The sequence below is a fragment of the Mytilus galloprovincialis genome, chromosome 6 (genome assembly GCF_965363235.1).
Source record: "Mytilus galloprovincialis chromosome 6, xbMytGall1.hap1.1, whole genome shotgun sequence".
Lineage (NCBI taxonomy): Eukaryota > Metazoa > Mollusca > Bivalvia > Mytilida > Mytilidae > Mytilus > Mytilus galloprovincialis.
In genome coordinates, this window is record NC_134843.1 from 102,203,379 (window position 1) to 102,227,564 (window position 24,186).

The 24,186-nt window shown below is 32.8% G+C and overlaps 2 protein-coding genes across 2 annotated transcripts; one reads left to right on the top strand and one right to left on the bottom strand.

Moving 5' to 3' along the window:
- Positions 1–703: 703 nt before the first annotated feature.
- On the top strand, positions 704–5,701 carry LOC143080976 (uncharacterized). Its single transcript, XM_076257202.1, has 3 exons — positions 704–948; positions 3,782–3,853; positions 5,114–5,701. Exons 1-3 carry the CDS (start codon positions 729–731, stop codon positions 5,575–5,577), a joined length of 756 nt encoding a protein of 251 aa, XP_076113317.1. The 5' UTR covers positions 704–728; the 3' UTR covers positions 5,578–5,701.
- Positions 5,702–7,960: 2,259 nt separating this feature from the next.
- LOC143080975 (neuroguidin-A-like) lies at positions 7,961–24,122 on the bottom strand. Its single transcript, XM_076257201.1, has 14 exons — positions 24,011–24,122; positions 19,964–20,071; positions 19,136–19,260; positions 18,693–18,830; positions 17,970–18,054; positions 17,154–17,206; positions 14,172–14,274; positions 12,300–12,424; positions 11,487–11,542; positions 10,872–10,920; positions 10,301–10,396; positions 9,564–9,602; positions 8,943–8,964; positions 7,961–8,010 (listed from the first exon to the last, which is right to left on the bottom strand). Exons 3-14 carry the CDS (start codon positions 19,256–19,258, stop codon positions 7,988–7,990), a joined length of 912 nt encoding a protein of 303 aa, XP_076113316.1. The 5' UTR covers positions 19,259–19,260; positions 19,964–20,071; positions 24,011–24,122; the 3' UTR covers positions 7,961–7,987.
- Positions 24,123–24,186: the final 64 nt, after the last annotated feature.

Consider the following 24,186-nt stretch of genomic DNA (forward strand, 5'->3'; position numbering starts at 1 on the left):
TAGTACCTTTATTTGGCATAGAGGATGTATCTTCAGTAGTAAAAGCCTTTTTAAATTGTTCATTTAGGATGTTAGCTTGTGTATTCGGCTCACTATATAATAAACCATCCTTTCCTCTTAATGGTGACACTCCAGATGTTTCTGTTTTTTTGCTTTTTATAAATTGCCAGAAAGATTTAGGTTTTTCTTCTAACTGGGGGCTAATTATTTCTTGCATGTACATGCTCTGGGCTCTTCTTATTTCTCTTTGAGCAGTAGCTTTTAACTTTTTATATTTATCTTTATGTTCTTGTTTACCAGTTTTTTTAGCTTTGTTGTAAGCTTTACGTTGTTTTTTACATAAATAGTCTATATCCCTATTTGCCCAAGGGTTGGTGTACTTAGATTTAGTTATTTTGCTTGGTACATTATCATCTATTATTTTATTACTACCTTCTTTGAATTTATTCCATAATTGCTTATATAGCTAGTTGATACATTTGTCTTTTAAAACACAACTGACATATAAGGATCGTAATCGTGCAATGTGGATAAATTTATCGGTTTCCGAGAGCAAAATTGGCAGCGCGTCATCCCTACAATGGCTTCCATTTCTACGATTGTGAAAATCAACTGGCGTAATGGGGACATAATTTTGACGTAGTAGAATCCTGACTGATCTATAAAATAAAGAGTTCAACCATTTCTTATCTGCTCTTATCAAATTTGGTGTAAATTGTTTATATACGATGTTTCTACTTTGGGTTTATCTTTTTCACTTTGGATTTCTTTCTAATTCAGAGTGTACTCTGAAGGGTAAACGCTTGCTTCTGAATGATGGAGATGTTGTTAATCAGCTTGAAAAAAAGATTCAAGACTTGTCTGCTCGTCTTGACGCGATAACGACCACAACATCTCAACAAATACAAACATTAACAACATCGGTACAGCTGCTACAGTCTGCTCAAAGTAAGTTTTATAGCTAGTGGTGGCTACAGTCTGCTCAAAGTAAGTTTTATGGCTAGTGGTGGCTTCAGTCTGCTCAAAGTAAGTTTTATAGCTAGTGGTGGCTACAGTTTGCTCAAAGTAAGTTTTATGGCTAGTGGTGGCTTCAGTCTGCTCAAAGTAAGTTTTATAGCTAGTGGTGGCTACAGTCTGATCAAAGTAAGTTTTATGGCTAGTGGTGGCTACAGTCTGCTCAAAGTAAGTTTTATAGCTAGTGGTAGTAACAGTCGGTTCAAAGTAAGTTTTATAGCTAGTGGTGGCTACAGTCGGCTCAAAGTAATTTTTATAGCTAGAGGTGGCAACAGTCTGTGCATGATATTTGAAAGTTAAGCACATTTATGGAAAACAAATTTGTTTGTTGGGTGTACAGTTTGACAAAGTTAAAGTAAGTTTTACAGCTAGTGGTGGCTACAGTCTGCTCAAAGTAAGTTTTATAGTTAGTGAGGGCTACAGTCTGCTCAAAGTAAGTTTTATAACTAGTGGTGGCTACAGTCTGCTCAAAGTACGTTTTATAGCTAGTAGTGTCTACAGTCTGCTCAAAGTAAGTCTTGTAGCTAGTGGTGGCTACAGTCTGCTCAAAGTAAGTCTTATAGCTAATGGTGGCTACAGTCTGCTCAAAGAAAGTCTTGTAGCTAATGGTGGCTACAGTCTGCTCAAAGTAAGTCTTATAGCTAGCAGTGGCTACAGTCTGCTCAAAGTAAGTCTTGTAGCTAGTGGTGGCTATAGTCTGCTCAAAGTAAGTCTTATAGCTAATGGTGGCTACAGTCTGCTCAAAGTAAGTCTTGTAGCTAATGGTGGCTACAGTCTGCTCAAAGTAAATCTTGTAGCTAGTGGTGGCTACAGTCTGCTCAAAGTAAGTCTTGTAGCTAGTGGTGGCTACAGTCTGCTCAAAGTAAGTCTTATAGCTAGTGGTGGCTACAGTCTGCTCAAAGTAAGTCTTGTAGCTAGTGATGGATGATTCATTGATAAGCGTAATAAAGGATTGAAAGTATACTTATGATATTTGGAAGTTTAGCAGATTAATGGAAAACAATTTTGTTTGTTTGGTGTTTTGGCATGTACAGTTTGACAAAGTTTGACACATTTTGACAAGGTGTTTTTCTAAATATTTAGGAGCTGATCGTGTTAGAAATGTATCAATGAATGCATGTTGAGTACTACCGCCCAAATACTTCGATAAATAGTGACTTGTTGCGTGGTGAATCTGAAAACAGATCACACACAGTAGCAGATCCAGAACTTTTCATAAGGGGGCCCGCTCCAGTCATGCTTCTGTGATTCTGTATATAATCAACCAATTTTTTCCCACGAAAGGGGGACCCAGACCCCAGCCCCCTCCTTGATTAGCCTATGACATGGTATAGATGGCTTATATAAACCCTGAAGAAACCAAATTTCAGAAATCTACTTGTATCGTAGTGTCAAATGTGTAAAATGATACAAGTGTTAAGTTAACAGGAAGTTGTTGGGTGATAAATCTGAAATCACATCACATTGTACAGTTTACTTATATATAACCCTGAAACCAAATTTCATAAATCCATATGACGTAGATCCTGCAAAAGATACCCTTTCGAAATATTAATCGATGTTCATATTCAGTTGCATCGTGTTGTATAATAGATAAAATACTCTGCTGTGCGCAGCTTGATACGACGAAGAGGTTAAACCCTGAACATTTAGAGACAGTATGGACACTACATTAAAGCTTGATACAGCTCTGAATTTGCATTGTGATTAAATATTTGATACATTATTGGTTTCTGGCGCAGAATGGATGTACTTTACAAATTGAAATTGAACTTTTTAGCTATTATGGTCCAATATCCAAAATCTAAATACACGGTTAGATTCAGCAAATTCAAGAAACCCAAGCATTCAAATTTTGATGAAATCAATTGAAGTTTAATTTTGGACCCTATGTGAAAATACATAAAGTTGAATTCAGCAGATAGCAAAGAACCCTAGGAATTAAATTTTTGTTGAAATCAAACAAAGTTTTATTTTAACACAAAAACTAGAGGCCATTAATCGCTCACCTTGGTCAATGTGCATATTAAACATAGGACACAGATGGATTCATGATAGTGTCTTGGTGATGGTGATATGTTTGAAGTTCTTACTTTACTGAATGTTCTTGTTACTTACAATTACCTCTATCTATAATGAACTTTGTAAAAAAATACTATAAAGGGCAATAACTCCTTAAGGGGTCAACTGACCATTTTGACCATTTTGGTCATGTTTGACTTATTTGTAGATCTTACTTTGCTGAACAATATTGCTGTTTACAGTTTATCTCTATCTATAATAGTATATAAGATAATAACCAAAAATGGCAAAAATTCTTTAAAAATTAAAAATTACCAATTGGGGGGCAGCAACCCAAACAACCAGTTGTCCAATTCATCTGAAAATTTCGGGGCAGATGGATGTTGACTTGATAAACATTTTAAACCCTTTGTCAGATTTGCTCTAAATGATTTATAAGAGTTATAAGCCAAAATCTACATTTTACCCCTATGTTCTATTTTTAGACATGGTGGCCATCTTTGTTGTTTGGCAAGGTCACCAGACACATTTTTTAAACTAGATACCCCAATGATAATTGTGGCCAAGTTTGGTTTACATTGGCCCTGTAGTTTCAGATGAGAAGATTTTTGTAAAAATTTACAGACGACGGATGCCAAGTGATGAGAAAAGCTCACTTGGCCCTTTGGGCCAGGTGAGCTAAAAATTATGGTTGCATAGAAATTATTGCAGCAATATCACTTACATTTCTATTTTTGAATTTTAGATTTTGGTTCCTCATATGTCAGGTGGGGACGAAAACAATGTAGTAATAATAACACAGAAATAGTGTACACAGGTAAGATATGTCAGTTACATTTTGAATAATCTGGCATCCTATATATCACTCACAATACCATAAATCATAAACCATTACATAGCCTTTAACTGGTCTTTCTTATCATCTATCATACAATTGAGAGGGTTAAGGTACCAAGTTTCCTTGCTTTTGTGACACCCAATAAACAAGTGCCTGCTTTATATTTGAATAACTTTACCGGGTACATCTGTTAACAAAATAAGTGTAGAAAAATCTTATAATCGTCACAAAATTGACCAAAATAAACTAATAAAAAATTTGTAAGGGTTCAGCAGAACCCAGTGTCTCGCCTACTTTTGCTGTTAATCACACACTCAACAAAAATGATGAAAAAAATCAATAAAATTATTCCTCTTGACACTATCTTTTGATTGTCAGAAGCTTATGTCCAAGTTTGGTAAAAATCCAGGATAGTTTAAGACCACAGAGTGAATATTTGTGGATGCTGCCGACGACATTGACGACGACACCGACGGCATGTAGGATCGCTATGTCTCGCTTTTTCAACTTAAGTGGAAGGCTCAACAAAAATGAAAGAAATAACACAATAATATACTGGTATATCACTCCAAGTAATGCAATATATGATTTTTTTTAAAGGTCAATGAACAATCAAAATGGTGTACAGGTCAAAATAAGATTGATTGATTGATAGTTGGTTGCTAAATATCCAGTGGTAAATATTTCATGCATGTTCAGGACAAGAACAAGTTAACAATATAAATACAATAGGTAGGTCTTGTCATAATAAAGGCCATTTGGGATGATGGTCGGGGAAATTTAAACTGCCATTGGAAAAGGAGGGTATATTGGATAGGGATAGAAAGTTTTGCCTTACAACAGGCATCCTAGGAACTTCTAATAGAGTTGTTGCAAGGGTTCTTAGCCTGCAAAGAGCGTGGCACTCTCTTTACACCAGGCATCTGATTTAATGTCACCATTCTGACCGGACGAGACTGCGAACTTGAAACATCCCACACAGCCAAACGGATGCCCCACTTCAGTAAGCATTTACTGCCAGTCAGGAGAAGACCAAGTGACCAATTCACCCTTGGGGGTCAAAATTAGAACAGACTGGCATAATCTTCAAAGCAAAATTGAATAATGAATGTTAATTTGCTGGACAATTATGATTTTTAAAGACTATTATTCAAAGACAAATACATTGTTCTACAAAGTTTTAGACATTATTCAGCATCTCATTTTGTCAAAAATTTCAGAAAATTAATTTATTAATAGGTTATGCTGCTGGAGCCTGGTATGCTCACAGTGGGTCAGCGGCAAACCCTGTATGTCTACCAGAGGATCCAAACATTGCAACATTACAAAGAACCAATGACTCAGATTATGCTAACATCTATGGAGCAGAGTATGAAGGACATTTCAAGGACGAACACAACAAAAATGTACCATGCAGTGTGTGCAGAGCAAAACAAACCACAGCCAGTATCATGATACCAGGCAGAAATACTTGCTATCCTGGATGGAAAATGGAATATCATGGTTTTCTTGCTGGAGGACGACCAGATCATGCTGCAGCTTCTATGTATGTCTGTATGGACAACAGTCTAGAATATCTACCAGGTGGAACCTCAAATCAAGATGGCTACTTGTTTTACACAACCCTGGCACAATGTGGTTCACTATACTGTCCTCCATACAAACAAGACACACCAATAACATGTGTCGTCTGTTCTCAATAAACTTAAATAATCTTAGAGAATTTCAACAGTATGTTTGATTCCTTATAATTCCATTCATTCCAGATGTCAGAGACAATGTGACAATTAAAAAACCCTGATTTATATAAAATTAGAAAATACAGTATCCTTCAACTTTTTATTTATGTTAAGGCAAGGGATTGTATACAAATGAAGTGCCTTTCTTTCACACAAAAATGGACAGAATATTGTTACAACAAGAGGGCACACACTGAAATGTCTCGCCTTCTTTACTAATCATTGATATTATGTTGATACTCCTAAATATAAAGCTTTATTACGACCGTCACATAAACTTAACATGAACCATGAAAATGAGGTCAAGGTCAGTTGAACCATATATATGCCAGGCAGACATGTACATCTAACAATGCTTTCATACAACAAATATAGTTGACCTATTGCTTATAGTTTAAGAAAATAGACCAAAGCACAAAAACTTAACACTGAGCAATGAACCGTGAAAACCAGGTCGAGGTAAAATAAAACCTGCACGACTGACATATAGATCATAAAATATTTCCATACACCAAATATAGTTGACCTATGACATATAGTATTAGATAAAAAGACCAAACCTCAAAAACTTAACTTTGACCACTGAACCATGAAAATGAGGTCAAGGTCAGATGACATCTGCCCGCTAGACATGTACACCATACAATCATTCCATACAACAAATATAGTAAACCTATTGCATAAAGTATGAGAAAAACAGACCTAAACACAAAAACTTAACTATAACCACTGAACCATGAAAATGAGGTCAAGGTCAGATGACATCTGCCCGCTAGACATGTACACCTTACAATCATTCCATACAACAAATATAGTAAACCTATTGCATAAAGTATGAGAAAAACAGACCAAAACACAAAAACTTAACTATAACCACTGAACCATGAAAATGAGGTCAAGGTCAGATGACACCTGCCAGTTGGACATGTACACTTTACAGTCCTTCCATAAACCGAATATACTAGACCTATTGCTTATAGTATCTGAGATATGGACTTGACCACCAAAACTTAACCTTGTTCACTGATCCATGAAATGAGGTCGAGGTCAAGGGAAAACTGTCTGACGGGCATGACAACCTTCCAAGGTACGCACATACTAAATATAGTTATCCTATTACTTACAGTAAGAGAGAATTTAACATTACAAAAAATCTGAACTTTTTTTTCAAGTGGTCACTGAACCATGAAAATGAGGTCAAGGACAATGGACATGTGACTGACGGAAACTTCGTAACATGAGGCATCTATATACAAAATATGAAGCATCCAGGTCTTCCACCTTCTAAAATATATAGCTTTTAAGAAGTGAGCTAACACCGCCGCCGCCACCGCCGCCGCCGTAGCCGCCGCCGCCGGATCACTATCCCTATGTCGAGCTTTCTGCAACAAAAGTTGCAGGCTCGACAAAAACAAATACTTGTGTCTTTTTGTTTTTTTGATGTATAAGTATCCATCCATGTCTAGATGTATTTCTATTTGTATCCATCTAATTTTTTTTTGTAAACTGTTTTGTTATAAATTAGGCCATTCGTTTTCTAAATTGTATTATTGCATATTTTTTATGCAATGTCCTTTTGTAGCCAACAATACTGCTTGAGTTTTGCTTATTGTTGTTGCTTCTACTATTAAAAGACTTATCAGTAATTCTAGAACATGGTTTCAAAAGATGAGGGATATCATTATGCATGATCCACATTCCTACACATTATTTAAAGAATCCAAATCAATTAACCAGTCCATTGATTGCAGTTCTTTGTATCATATTTATATATTATATATAATGACTGTATAAATGAATGAAACAATTTTCTTTTTGCCCAATTCTATTTCAGAGAAAACATTCTGAAGTCCCATAAGTTATGAAGCATCAAGGCTTGTATTCAGAGTTAATTAAAGCATCTTGATTGTTTTTTTTTTTTGTAATTAAATTCTAAGGGGGAACAACTCATGAACTGTAGACGCTATCAGGTGAAATTCAATTATAACTGTATATTTATTATCACTAGTACCCATTTCAAAGTTGATGGATATTTGTCAAAGGAATACAACTAATCATCTGGAAATTACTAGGTTTAGATAAATAGACAGATTGAAGGACAAAGTGGTAAATATATTCCCACATAAACAATAAAATACACTTTATTTTGAATGTACTTTCATAAGAAGCCTGTAGCTGATATTTCAACTCATAAATGAATTCCATCAGAATGTTCATTTTAACTTTAAAGTACTTTGTCATGTATAACAGGTAGATATATATTTACATGACAAATAATCTTCAAATCAATAATATTTTCTTTCTTGTACATGGTTTTTGATCTTTGTATTAAATAATTAAACATAAATTTCTTTTCATAATTTTATTGTATAAATCATCTCCTCTTCTTCTTAAATCCTGCAATTAAAAAAAGAAACACTGCAAAATCAAATCAATGAGGATATCAAAGAATTATATTTGTCTGATTATAAATACATTGCTAAAGGGAGACAATTGTATGAAATTATCTCCCCTATTCTAGAACAGTGTACATATCATAAAACTACTTCATATTCGAAATCTGATTTAGTCTGGGAGAACATGATTCATTTCTTAGTAGTTATTGGCTTTGAAGCAATGTTCAGTAATTGTGAGTTTTCTAAGATGTGTACTTTGTTCATTGTTTTTTCTACATCAGATTATTTTGTGCTTCTTGCCAATCAAATAAATCAAGACAACTGAATTTTACATTTTTCTAATTTTGTGCTGTTACACCAAAATCATGTTTAAAACTGTAGCATTTATGAACCTGTAATTCAGTGGTTGTCATTATGTGCTATATTAGTTTTAAGCCAATCATTTGTCATAAACAAGACTGTTGGTTTTATTTGTATGAATTGTTTCACGTTTTGTCATGTTGGGGCCTTATATAGCTGATGAGACAGTATGTCATGTTGGGGCCTTATATAGCTGATGAGACAGTATGGATTTTCTTCATTATTGAAGGCAGAGCAGTGTATATTTGTTTTAATGACCTATAAGTGCTTTTATCTTTGTCATTTGTCATCTACCATATGCTTGTCTCATTTGCAATCATATCACATCTCCTTTAGTTATAAGGGGACAATTTTTAAATAAGTAATTTCTAAATACATAAAGAGAATTATTCTAAACAGCAGTCAGAGTTTAAAAAGATTATAATACGAAATTCTTATTTTTGATGGAGTATTTCTGGCTGAGTTTTAATAAATTTTTGTTGAAAGTTCTTTAAGGATCAAGTGGAACTTAATTTTATATTGAAATATGTCTCTTAGAATTGTTGATTTGTTTAAGATGTGAAAACTAATTACCTCCTTTCTTTCCTTTCTTGCCCTGTAAAAGAAACATTATATATTATTACAAAATATATTTAAAATTATACTTTAAGAGTCATGATGACAATTTAATTATGTGTATTTTGTTAACCATTAGCACCGTATATATAACATTTAGATTTTATAAGTCCTTTCTTTTTGTTAAAATGTTAAAATGTAAAACTTACAAATGAAAAAAATATGTAATCATTATTCATTAAAATATATTATGATGGGAAGGAAGGGACTTTAAAATCCCCTCATAACCAACATTATTGGAGTAATTTTAAATACAGCTAGTGGATAAAAATAATGAATGATCAATGTCCGGTACTTAAAAATAAATCTTCTCTTCATTCCCTCTCTACATTTATTTGAATTCAATAGCCCTTAATATTTACCAAACATTTTGTAAGGTTTATCACTATCTCTATTATCTGACTATATGTAATTATCTCCCCTGTTTTCTCTAAAAGTGATTTCTCTGGATGGCATAACTCTGAAAAATTCCAGTAATATCTGAAAAGTGCACAGGAATTTTGACTAGACTAATATTATATCTCTTGGTTAAACATAGCTTCCCATGACATATATAATCAGTACAGAAATGAGTCTTACCTTGCTGTTGAATTTTCTTTTCTTCCCTTTTTCCATAGACTAAAAATAGAAAGACAATTTATTGAAATTCATTTATACTTCTATGTTTATAAAAATGCACATACATCTTGTAAAATTGCATAAAAACTCATACAAAATGTCTTTATGCCCATTTGGAATATTAATTGTTTTACAAACAACACTAAGGGGAGATAATAAGTGGTATACCATTTTTTAATGTTTTCTGCCATGTTTGACATTAATTTCTCATCGTAAATTGCCATGCAGTTGGAACACATCTATATAACTTTTTGTGCTGTTGAAAGCTTCCAAAGAAAACATATATTAATTTTTCTAAACTTATTTTTCTTAAGCTATAAGACATTTTATCAAAGGTTTTTACTTGAGGGGTCCAAAACCTTATAGATTTTAAATCATCTTCCAAAACCTAATCCTTACTTATACATAATCATAACACTAGCTCTTACCCTTAAGCTTAAACCAAACCAACCATAAAGGCCTAAACATTAGTACAAGAATATTTTTTTCATATATTTTACAAAATCTTAAAATCATAATAAGGTATCACAGAAGGGGTGACTGTCAAACTGAATGCAGTAGAAATGCAGGGTCATATCATATAACAATGAGCTGTATCTTAAACACTTATGCCCTGGTTTTAATTATGTATAGACCATGTGAGGTGTACAAATAAACAGAAAGACTAACAATAAATGTACAGTACACTGAATACATACAAATTCTCCTTGTCTTTCATCATCTAAAATACTAATATCATCAAACTGGGTCAGGTTATTTAAAGATGATAAAGTTCCCAATTTTCTCATAGCATTCTAAAAATAGAAATAATTTTTAATATCACTATATAATTAGAAATGACATTTCATTCTATAAACAATCACATATTAAAGCATTTATAAATAGAAAAATTTTTGAATATAATTAACTGAACCAAGTCAGGCTATTTGGATCATTTTTCATTCTTTGTTGTTTTCTATCTTTATTTTTTTTAGCATCAATTTATTGGTGGTAAGTATGGTCTGTTGTACTGAATAACTCTTGACGTTTAAAACTACTTTCAACACTTAAGGCTAAATTAATTTCTTCACACATAAAACAAATATAAGTGCATATAATGATTGCATGTAATAATATGCAATCTTATTTTGTTTCCATATATTATGATGGCTTTAATTTATACTTCAAAGTTGTACAAAGTACAAGCCATACCTATAAAAAGATTTGCTTAAATAACTCATTATAACATGTGTTTATAATTTGTTATATGACACAGCTAGATAATCTTACCTTATCTTTCTTTGATATTGACATTCTCATCATTCTTTCTTCTTCATATCTGAAATCAAACGTTAAAAGCATAAAAGAGGGACAAAAGATACTATAGCGAAGGACATTCAAACTCATAAATCCAAAACATATCTACAAAGCCATGGCTAAAAAAGACAGACAAACAATAGTACACAAGACATAACATAGAAAATACAAACCTCACCAATAACTGGAAAGGGGGGGGTCTCAGGTGTTCATGAAGGGTAAGTTTATCCTGTTCCATATGTGGTGCCTGTTGTGTTGCTTATCAAATACAGAAGATAATCAAAATATGCCTGGACCATTGATTTTACTGTGCAAACGATGCATTCTTGTTTGGAAACATTTTTATACAAAAATAGAAATTAAATGATATTTTTTTGATTTTTGACAGGTAATAATAAAGTTTTCCTAATCACATCATTCTAAATTCTTAATTTTGAAGTTATAATGTTATATCTTTATTGAATGAAATTCATAAAATTTCCTTTGAGTTTAATAATGAATTTTCGTTCGAGATTTTTTCTGGTATAAATTTGTTTGAAAAAAAGGGATTGTCATACTGATTTTTTACTACTTCAACTAAATACATACTCTGTTCTTTCTTTAGCTTTCTTGTTGGCTTTAAATCTGTGTAAGTCAATACTTTCCTAAAAATATAAATAACATTAAACAGTGTGTTAATACAGGGTATTTAATCATTTAAAACTCACTCTTATATACCACACAATGGATACATAGAAATAAGAAGATGAGGTATGATTTCCCAAGATATGAAATTAGAGGCTTCATGTTTCCTGTCCTTAAAAAGGTGTCAATATTTGGTATTAATGTTCGAAATGAAACGACCATGCAAGGGCTTTATAGCCTGTCTAGGTCATTAAAAACTCACATGATCTTATTAATGTAATTCAGATGTGTAGTTCTCTGCTCTTAGACATTTTATTTATATTTCTGCTATTGAATTGCTGTTTTATTGAATTGGTGTAAACCCACATCATTTTTTTCTTATCATACTAAGATTTCATAATGAAGTCTTTCAAAACAAAAGAGAAAATAATGAAATGGAGAGCCACAAAATAAATAAAAATTTCAAAATAGCATGGATATCCATATTTTCTATGACTGATAGATTTTATCTTGCTTAAAGTTGTGTCTGTTTTCTTATAAATCTTGAACTGGTCATCAATTTAAGTGGTTGAATTTTGCAAAATCTTGTAAAATTAATTGATAATTTTTAACATTTAAACACACACATTTTTTTTAGTTAAATCAAATAAATATTTTTAAAATGGCTAGGATTTCCTTAAGATTTTATTGGACATCCATTTTTAGAAATAAAGGGAATGAGGGTTAAGCACAAAAGAGCAAGAAATCAAATAACATGTTAATCATAAAAAGTTTAACCTTGACTTCTTCTGGTCCTTCGTAATATTCGTCTCTCAGTTCTTTCAGTATACTACTACTTAAAGCTCTCTTCTTGGCTCTCTCTATTGCCTTACTTTCTTTATCTTTCACTGTCTCATCCAAATCTGTTCAAATAAATAAACACAAAATGTCATCTCTTCTAAATAAAAGGCGATCTTTATCTTTTACTGTCTCATCCAAATCTGTTCATCCAAACAATTCAAATAAATAAACACAAAGGGACATAACTCTTGTAAAACATAAGGTAATTTTTATCTTTTACTATCTCATCCAAATCTGTTCTAATAAATAAAAACAAAGGGTCAAAACTCTTGTAAAACATAAGATTATCTTTATTGTTTACTGTCTCATCAAAATCTGTATTGTAAAAGTTCCTACAAATAAAAAAGTTGAATTGCTCACCAAATAAACATATTCCATTCTGATATTTATGTTTTCCTTATTTGTAACTCCTATTTATTTGCATATTGTAGATCTTGTATTTGATGATCATATTTACAGTTTAGACATATCTACTAAAGAGTTTGAAGTAATTATCAAAATTATGTCTTTCAAGAGCAATAACTCTGTAAAAAGGTGACTAACAATTTATACAAGAAAGGTTTTCTTTTGTAGATATTGTCTTGCTGATCCTTTTCCCCATATACACTTACACACTTGCAATATTATGAAAATTCATTAAAATATCATCATTTTATGGCAATGACTCCTTCAAAAAAAGTGTCAGAAAGTCTAGGACAACACAATTTGTTAAATCTTTACATTGTAAACATTTCTTTCTTGTCAAATGTTAACTTTCTATAAAAAAAAATAAAAAAAATGGACAGTACTTGCTTCTTTACCCGAAGAATGATTTTGGTTTAGTTTGGTTTCAGAGAAGATTTTTTGTAACAATTAATAAATGACCACAGACAAGGATAACAGATGACTGAAGCCAAGTGATGATAAAAACTCATCAATCCTGTTGGACCATGTGAGCTGAAAAGGGTATTTAACTTATTATAGATTTACCATAATGTACAGGTGTAAGTCTTGGTGGGACATAAACTTTTGATTTGTTGGTAGATTTACCATAATGTACAAGTGTAAGTCTTGGTGGGACATAAACTTTTGATTTGTTGGTAGACTTACCATAATGTACAGGTGTAAGTCTTGGTGGGACATAAACTTTTGATTTGTTGGTAGACTTACCATAATGTACAGGTGTAAGTCTTGGTGGGACATACACTTTTGATTTGTTGGTAGACTTACCATAATGTACAGGTGTAAATCTTGGTGGGACATACACTTTTGATTTGTTGGTAGACTTACCATAATGTACAGGTGTAAGTCTTGGTGGGACATAAACTTTTGATTTGTTGGTAGACTTACCATAATGTACAGGTGTAAGTCTTGGTGGGACATAAACTTTTGATTTGTTGGTAGATTTACCATAATGTACAGGTGTAAGTCTTGGTGGGACATAAACTTTTGATTTGTTGGTAGATTTACCATAATGTACAGGTGTAAGTCTTGGTGGGACATAAACTTTTGATTTGTTGGTAGATTTACCATAATGTACAGGTGTAAGTCTTGGTGGGACATAAACTTTTGATTTGTTGGTAGATTTACCATAATGTACAGGTGTAAGTCTTGGTGGGACATAAACTTTTGATTTGTTGGTAGACTTACCATAATGTACAGGTGTAAGTCTTGGTGGGACATAAACTTTTGATTTGTTGGTAGATTTACCATAATGTACAGGTGTAAGTCTTGGTGGGACATAAACTTTTGATTTGTTGGTAGACTTACCATAATGTACAGGTGTAAGTCTTGGTGGGACATAAACTTTTGATTTGTTGGTAGACTTACCATAATGTACAGGTGTAAGTCTTGGTGGGACATAAACTTTTGATTTGTTGGTAGATTTTGTTTCGTTGTCCTCATCTGTTCCCGATTCATCTTCATCATCTAACTACAAAATAATAAATTATCATTACAGCTATTTTAATTTGCATAGTTTTGGCTGCAGTGTTCTCCACAGGATTTTTTTTAGGCGCAAAATTCAAGGGCGCGTAACTCTTTTTTTAGAGTGAACTTTTGTGATCTGAAGCAATCAGTCATTAATCCATGACATGCAATATGAATTATAATGCAGAGTATTTAATAATGAATTACAAGAATATATATATATATATGAAATAAATTGATTTTAAACACAAAAGTTATAAAATTCATAAGTCAAAATACAAATATTCATCTCTGTACTCTGCTACTTCTAGGGATAATGTTTCAAGATAGTGTTATTTTGTTGGACAGTCTGTTCCTCAATTTTGTCTTTATCCTCTTTAGGGTTGAAAACCCCCTCTCACAATAACTTTTGCTTATACCCCCTTTAACATTTGTAAGCCATGAAAACTCAGTCAGCCACTTGTCATTGAAACCAGAAACATGGTGCTTGCTGTTATCACTTGCTAAAACTTTAGCTAGGTTGAGATTAGGAGAAGCAATGACATCTGCTTATACTGACAGTGAAGAGGAAGGTGTAATATTCCCCTTTTCATTAGAAGTCATTAGGCTAAAAAAAAACTTCTACTTCCATCATCTGCCTTTTGCTAAGTAGAAGTCACCCTTTTGTTATTTGCAGAGAACATGTTCATTCAGAATTAATAAAATCGAATATGGTTAAGATATTTGATCATATTTGGTATACAACTTTTTAAAACAAAAATATGTTAATGAACAGCTGACAAGTTTCCGTAGTTTTACATTATGCTTCCGTGTGTATTATTGTTAAAACCTATCTCTGGCAGGCAGATATAAACGAAACTTTGCGAGTTTTTTAAAGTTAAGACCATTGAAATTATCAACTAGTGACATTATATAGAAGCTGCAGCAATTCCGTACCCACAATGATATTTCCCAACGAACGGAATTTTACGATCGATGTTCAATGATCATTTTATTTCTAAAAACACGAGTTTGAGACAATTTACCTTGCAAGTAACATTTTTTCACTTTATATTACTGTGAAAGTACTTTTATTCGTGGGGTACCAATATTCGTGGCTTTCGTGGGTGACTTTATCCACGAATTTAAGTGTCCAACGAAATAAAACAACCATTGTCCAAATCAAGACATGGAAAGATCCCCATGTAGGTTTTGACTACTGATATAATCTAGAGAATATATTAAACAACGTTAAATCTGAGAATACTTTAATAGCAGTCACAGAACTACAACTGCATGCAGGGTTATACCCATGTAATCTTTAATAACCTAAACTGTACAACTTTTGATCTTTTAATTTGTCCTAAAAAATATTTTTGATCGATGAATTTCAGATTTCCAGTATTGATATGCTAGTATGATAAAGAGTTCATTTTATATCCGTTTATAGCATTTGTTTATGTTACTGTTTTGTTTAGGTGACATGTTTATGGCCTAATTAACACCTTTGATGGTCTTTAATCTGTTGATCACTTTACCTTGGGTTAAACAGTGTTGTCACTACTATTTATACGGGTCAATGTTTTCTTTGCAATTTCCTTCAATCCAGACTATATGTAACCTTCGTTTCTAAAGGCTTTAATTTTTCAATCTTTTTTTTTTTAGAAAACTTAAATCCACGAATTTAAAAACCCACGAACATGTCAATATTGCTCAAACCACGAAAATTGATACCCACGAATTAAAGTACTTTCACAGTAAAATAAATCACTTCTCTTTATCTTTAATCAAAGTTTATTTTATTTTTTTCAATTACAAATACTCTCATTCATAATTTTCATCGAAAATATCTTAAGCAATGTGTATTCAAATTTATCACGTGTATTCATCACTTTCATTGGTCGTGTTAAAATAGATTCTTCTTCTCGACCAATGAAAAAATTCGTTATTTAAATGGTCAAGTGATCACACACACAATGCGTAAATACAATGTATAAGCGATCTATTTCTTCAATTTCTGCACTGAAGTTTTTATTTTTTTATATTTTCTTCTACAAATAGCTATCTTCTTGATGATCATGTATGCTATTACATGATAACATAGTCCGATAAGGCTGAGATAAGCGTGGTTCAGGTAAAACTAATTATCAGTTATTGCGTAACACTGACCGACCTCTCAGCGGTGATCAGCAACTTGACAATTTTAACCAACATTTATAATGAAAATGTGAAGATTAACACGCTGTGGGATCAAGTATTAAGGGACAGCGGACAATTAAGACGCTGCGGGATCTTCGAAAATATTAAGGCGCTGCGGCACCGCAGCGTCATATCGGCCTGGGGAGAACACTGGGCTGTCAATCATTTTTGATTGATGGCTTGTTTATATTTTAAAATATCAAACATATCACAAGTTAATATACAAAATCACTAAAATATTTGCTACTAGCTACTATGTGATAGTATTAGAAGTCCAACTATAGATAGTGTGAGATGTCCATCTGATATTGGATATAGTCATCAGTGTGAGATGTCCATAGCAACCATCTGATTGCTAGAGAAGTCCATAGCAACTATGTAATAGAGAGTTATAATTGGAAATATCAGTCTTGTATTTGAAAAAAGATGCCGAAGTAAAAAAAACGAACGACAGAACCAACTCTTTAAATCATTACAACTTTCCAATGAGCTTTCAAAACGGTAAGGGTGTTTCTCATTGTTGAAGGCCATACAGTAAGTCATTAATACATATTGCCTAAAGCCACATCTTTTGAAGTCTGGTTGGTTGTCTCATTGACAATCATACCACATCTCCTAATTTTCATAACATGTAAACTGTGGATTTGACCATAAAAAAAAAGGAAAAAAAATGTTGCGTACAAATCATATGAGAATAAAGATTACCTTGTTAGTGAAATTATTTGGATTTGCTTTAAATCTGAGTGGATCTGCCTCATCTAAAAATAAAACAACAAATGAAACTGCGAGCTACTGCTCACTGATGATACCCCCGCCGCAAGTGGATAATATTAATAGTGTAAAAATATGCAAGTGTTCGGAAAACAGGAAGTTATCGAGTGATGAATCTGAAAACGCATCACACGGTATAGCTGATTTATATAAATCCTGAAACCAAATTTCAGAAATCCTTGTATTGTAGTTCCTGAGAAAAATGTGACGAAAATTTTCAACTTGGCTATCATGTATAAAATCAGACAAGTGTTCGGTAAACAGGAAGTTGTCAAGTGATGAATCTGAAAACGCATCACACGGTATGGCTGACATATATAAATGTTGATACCAAATTACAGAAAGGGCGGATGTGTAGTTCCTGAGAAAAATGTGACGAAAGTTTCATGGGACGGACTGACTGACGGACGGACTGATGGACGGACGGACTGACAGACAGAGGTAAAACAGTATACCCCCCCTTTTTTAAAGCGGGGGTATAATAATGGATTTAGATTCATCTTTCACTGGTACATTGGGATTTACATAGTGATTAACCCTTGTAATAATCAAAGATATATGATGATTTATATAGATCTATAAATTATGGTAAGGAGAATAAAAAAGAAAATGTATTATATTGTCATGGTCAGTCTGGATGTTGAACATTTAGGGACGTACCTGACAACAGCAGATAATTAATTATTTGTTAAATTTCCATTAAAAAAAAATATTTCAAAATTATCACTCCAATAGAAGCTTGTTTCAAACCTGTTCCTCCAGTGGTCGCTGTTTTAATCACTTTATCTATCTGATACTTGAGTTTCTGATCTATTGGTCTCATCTTCTCCAATACCTGAAACAATCAAGAATAAACCAAGCAATTTAAGTTTTGAAAAAAATGTAGCAGCATTTTGTACTGAAAATTAGAACACCATGTTATGTTAATGGAGGATCTTTTGATTATCATTTAATAATTTCTTCACAACTTTGCCATTGTTCTTTGAGAGTGGGCACATGATTTTGTAACAGTTTAGGGAGGGGTTGAGCACTCACAAACATGTATAATCCTGACACATTCTGTATGTGCCTTTCTCAAGCATGTAGCCCAGTGGTTGATGTTCATGTAAGTCATATTTGTTTATAGTAAAAAGTTTTATCGATTAGTTTTCTTATTTGAAATATTTCACATTTTTCATTGCTGAGCATTTTATAGCCGACTTTATACCATGCAAACAGTATGGGTTTTTCATATTGTTGAAGGCTGTACAGGGGCCTATAATGGTAGACTTTTACTTCCCTTTAACTTTGGTGGATAGGTGTCACATTAGCAATCATACCATATCTCTTCATTTTTATATTAATAAAAATAATGTATATCTCCTTTGTAAATAAATATATTGTCTTAAAAAACATGCTACATTAATTGATATGATGAAGTGATTATAAGTGCTTGCTTTAAATCAAGTGGCTATCTATATTGATTTAACATACAGTACGAATCTCAACAAGTCGTTCTATAGAAGGATCCCCACTGATGGACTGGCTACTGGTCTTCTTGTGGAATAGGAATGTTGAGTCAATCAAATAACTTAGTAACAACTGGTACTTAGTCTCAAGAAAACTGATTCCCTAAAACAGAAATTACACTCTTTAGATAAATATCTATTTGGCTGTCATCTTTTATAACATTTGTAAAACTTTTAATAAAACTGAACATTGACAAATGATTGACTTGTATTTTCTTTTTAAACAAACATGACATATGATTCCATGAATCATTCTTTCATAAAAATACAAGAGAATTACAAAATTATTTGATCATGAACAGAGAAGATAATATTTGTATAATTGAAGGGAGATAATTAAGATGTGGCATTAGAACCCTCATTGAAATACTGTCTGATTAATGATATCTGGTATTTAACTCTATTTACCTTTGACGTATCAAACTGTCCTTCCTTGGCCTTCTTTAGAATGTTGTCTGTATGGTTAATAACATCTTGTGTTTTACTTCTCAGATCAGACATTAATTCTAATGCCTTTGGTACTTCAGTCATATCTTTATAAAAAAAAATATATTAAGACATTTCAATACAAAGTCTCTTTAAGAGGCTACATAAATATAAGAATATGTGGTATGAGTGCCAATGAGACAATTATCCATCCAAGTCACAAATGAAAAAGTAAACCATTGTTGGTCAAAGAACGGTCATCAACACAGAAAAGCAATGAAGGGCACCTATGGGATGTTTGGGAGACAAGTATTAAATTGCAATTAAAAGGAGCTAATTGGAAAAAAGTTGTTTAATATTTTATCTCATCATTAATCGGATAAAAAGATTTATCCAATCCTCTGAATACTTTCACAACATCCAGTCTAACCAAACATGATAGGCCATGGAAATATGAATGCTGGTTTTCCCATGCATGTGAAAATTATTGAGGTCCACCTGTCAGAATTTTTTTTTTAGTGCAAATATCAATTTTTACAGAAAATGTTGATGTTAACCTGAGAGTACAATCTGTTTTTACATTCCATACTGTGAAACTAAATAAACGTTTATTGAGCAATGTTGACACACTTTATAGTGATAATTAGACAATTTAAAACAGATTGAAATTAATAATTGATACAAGAAATCAGAGCAAGCTTTTTTTTTTCATACATCATGTACATGATTTTATACATGTACACAAAAAAAAAGAAAAAAAAGAGGGGTTTAGGGAAATTACAACCACTTTGGTATGGCTGAATGGCTTACTTGCGGATCCAAGATATTCTTGTCAGCAAACTATTATTTTCAGCTCTTTGTCCTATGACCACAACTTCTGTAACATCACTCAACTGGAAAAACTCAGACTATCTTTATCTATATAGGACAAAATAAAAATAAATGTAAGGCCAAACGTGACAATGTACATGTACTTGATCCAACTAAATCATATGGCTAAAATCTTGGTTTCCCATGAAATTTAATGAGTTTGTTGGTCCTGTTAATTTGATATTTTGGGTTTAGACAAAATAAAACTCTGCACTTTAATCATGATATTGTTTTTCAAAAGTGTGTTGATGATATCAATATACATATAGATGGTAGATTTTAGTTGCTTTTAGTCTACACTGGTAGCACTATCAAGAAATAAGCTTTCTACTCCATTCCAGTTTTAGGTTTTTTTGGATTTTTTTTTTTCATCATAAACATGATAAAGAAGCACACCATCCTTCAAATTTGAATCTGATCGCATCCAAGGGAGCATACAATCTGATCACATCCAAGGGAGCATACTCTGATCACATCCAAGGGAGCATACAATCTGATCACATCCCAGGGAGCATACAATCTGCATGATCTGATCACATCCAAGGAAGCATACAATCTGATCACATCCAAGGGAGCATACAATCTGATCACATCCAAGGGAGCATACTCTGATCGCATCCAAGTAAGCATACAATCTGATCACATCCAAGGGAGCATACAATCTGATCACATCCAAGGGAGCATACTCTGATCACATCCAAGGGAGCATACAATCTGATCACATCCAAGGGAGCATCCAAGGGAGCATACTCTGATCACATCCAAGGGAGCATACTCTGATCGCATCCAAGGGAGCATACTCTGATCACATCCAAGGGAGCATACTCTGATCACATCCAAGGGAGCATACAATTTCTTAGTACTAATAGTTATGACAACTTGAAAGGCTTTTTTTTATCATTTGCTGTGATGCCTTCCTCAGACATACATTTTGTAATATTGCCAATTTTTTTTTTCAGTTGGACTCTCCATGTTCTCAGAGAAAATTTCAAACATATCTCTACTCCTGGATTGTATAATATACATGATATACATTCATCGCACCAAAGGATACAAATTTTGATGAACACAAGAATTTCCAGAATATAAACCAAATGTTCCTGAAATTCTGGTCCTTCAAGTTTAACAGAGTTTGGTGCAAAATTCATTTAATATTCTTGATAATTGAAGAATGGTGAAGAGTCTTGAGAAATCTGGGCAACCATTTAAAAAATATCCAATGGGTCATCTATATACCTCGGATGGACTTGTCACTAATTTTATCATTACTTTTGAACATTTTTGGAAATATTTTGCACAAACAAATAAAAAAAACACATTAAAGAAGAAATAGAGGCAAATTTGTATATTTCTGTCTACTGTAACCTGCCATAAGTCAATGTAAGTAGGGAACCTTTTTGACTAATACCTGTAAAAATTCTTGGCAAATGGCGTGAATGAATTTTAAGTATATGACGATAAAATGTTCACTTTCTTTTAAACAAATCATGTTAATATTTTTCCAAAAAAAACAGTAGCAAATAAATATTTCAGACCTCTGACGAATCAGGATAAGGATATTTTGCTAAATCAAGTTACAATCATCAAACCAATGCATATTTCTATTTTTTGGATTTTAACATTTAGAGTAGAAAAATAATGTCTACCAAAAAAAATATAATGGCAAATTGGTATTTTTTTAAACATATTAATTTTTCAATTTAAATATGTAGGTTTCTGTCAATAAACAGCAACAATGTTTTATGATCACTTGAATAACACAAACAGTGTTCTCCCCAGGCCGATATGACGCTGCGGTGCCGCAGCGCCTTCATAATATTTTCGTTAATCCCGCAGCGTCTTAATTGGCCGCTGTCCCTTACTACTTGATCCCGCAGCGTGTTAATTTTCACATTTGCATTATAAATGTTGGTTAAAATTGTCAAGTTGCTGATCACCGCTGAGAGGTCGGTCAGTGTTATGCAATATCTAATAATATAGTTTTACCTGAGCCACGCTTATCTCAGCCTTATCGGACTTTGTTATCATGTAATAGCGTAAATGATCATCAAGAAGATAGATATTTTCAAAAGAAAATTAAAATAATTAAAAACTTCAGTGCAGAAATTGAAGAAATAGATCGCAAATACATTGTATTTAAGCATCGTGTGTGTGATTACTTGACCATTTATATAACGAATTTTTTTATTGGTCGAGAAGAAGAATCTATTTAAGCACGACCAATGAACGTGTTCAATACACGTGATAGATTTGAATACACATTGCTAAAGATTTTACGATGAAAATTATGAATGAGAGTATTTGTAGTTGAAAAAATTAAAATAAACTTTGATTAAAGAAAACGAGAAGTGATTTATTTTAATTGAAAGTGAAAAATGTTGCTTGCAAGGTAAATTTCTTTCAAACTGTCATATTTTTGAAAAATGATCATTGAACATCGATCGTGAGTCCGTGCGTCAGGAACATTTTATGTGACAATCAACACGGGTACAGAATCGCCGCGACTTCTGTATAATGTCACTAGTAAATAATTCCAATGGTCTTAACTTTAACGAAGTTTGGTTTATATCTACCTGCCAAAGATAGGGTCTAACAATAATGCACACGGAAGCGTAATTAAATGTCAAACTACGGAAACTTGTCAGCTGTTCATTAAAATATTTTTGTTTTTAAAAGTTGTATACCAACTACCGGTATCTTAAGCATATTCGATTTTATTAATTCTGAATGAACATGTTCTCTGCAAATAACAAAGGGTGAATTCTAAGCAAAAGACATGATGGAAGTAGAAGGTTTTTTTTCAGATCAATGACTTCTAATGAAAAGGGGAATACACCTCCCTCTACACTCAGCTGCCAGTATAAGCAGATGTTATTATTGCTTCTCCTAATCCCAACTGAGCTAAATTTTTAGCAAGTGATAACAGCAAGCACCATGTTTCTGGTTTCAGTGACAAGTGGCTGACTGAGTTTTCATGGCTTAGAAATGTTAAGAGGGGTATAAGCAAAAGTTATTATGTGAGGGGGTTTTCAACCCTGAAGAGGATTAAGACAACGTTGAGAAACAGACTGTCCAACAAAATAACACTATCTTGAAACAATATCCCTAGAAGTAGCAGAGAGTACAGAGATGAATATATTTATATTTTGACTTCTTTAATTGACTGAATTGTAGCGTTGTCGTTTTTGTATGGATTCGTGTTTGTCGATGTGTTATTTTGGTAGCGTAAATTACGTAAAATCCATACTCAAATGGCACAAAGAAAACAAACCACAACACAAAGTTTCAAATCAAATCACTATGTAATCTGTTAAATGTATATCAGTTTGACATAATAAAACAGTTGAATAATAATCCTAATTCACTAAAACAATATTACTCTCAACACTTCTAACTAACAATCTCAATTATATCTCTTACTCTTTCTATTACACTCTGATCTCTCTCGCATCCCCTTATATACATATTTACAGGCGGTACCCCGACGGTTCCAAAGATGGGGTACCGGGCGGTTCTATAGATACCGGGCGGTACCTCAACGGTTCTAAAGATTGGCTACCGGACGGTACCCCGACGGTTCCAAAGATGGGGTACCGGGCGGTTCTTAAGATACCGGGCGGTGAATCTAAGTAATATAGATACCGTTCAAATAAATAAAAATACTGCGCATTGCCCTGTAAAAATGTAATTTAACCCAAATGTATTAATAAAAGATATCTTACATAATAATAATTATACTGTCAATCTAAAATCGCTACAGAATATAAATAACTTTAGTGTTTAAAATCAATTTATTTCATATATAGTATATTCTTGTATAAATTCATTAATACTCTGCATTATTAAACACTCAACACAAAGCAATATTGCATGTTATGATTTATGACTGATTGATTCAAATCACAAAAGTTCGCTATAAAAAAGGAGTTACGTGCCCTTGAATTTTGCGCCTTAAAAAAATCCTGGGGAGAACACTGACAAATATACCTTTTCTGTGATGGTTATATCGTTAGGTAGACGAACTTTGTGGATTAGAGGATGCAAATTATGTTGAAAACAAAGTCCAGGGGAAATAATTTAGTAAACCGGAAATCGTGTTTAGATTGTAATAAAATAAACAAGTTCGGATGTTTTTGTGTTAATTTTTTTTACAGCAATTTCGA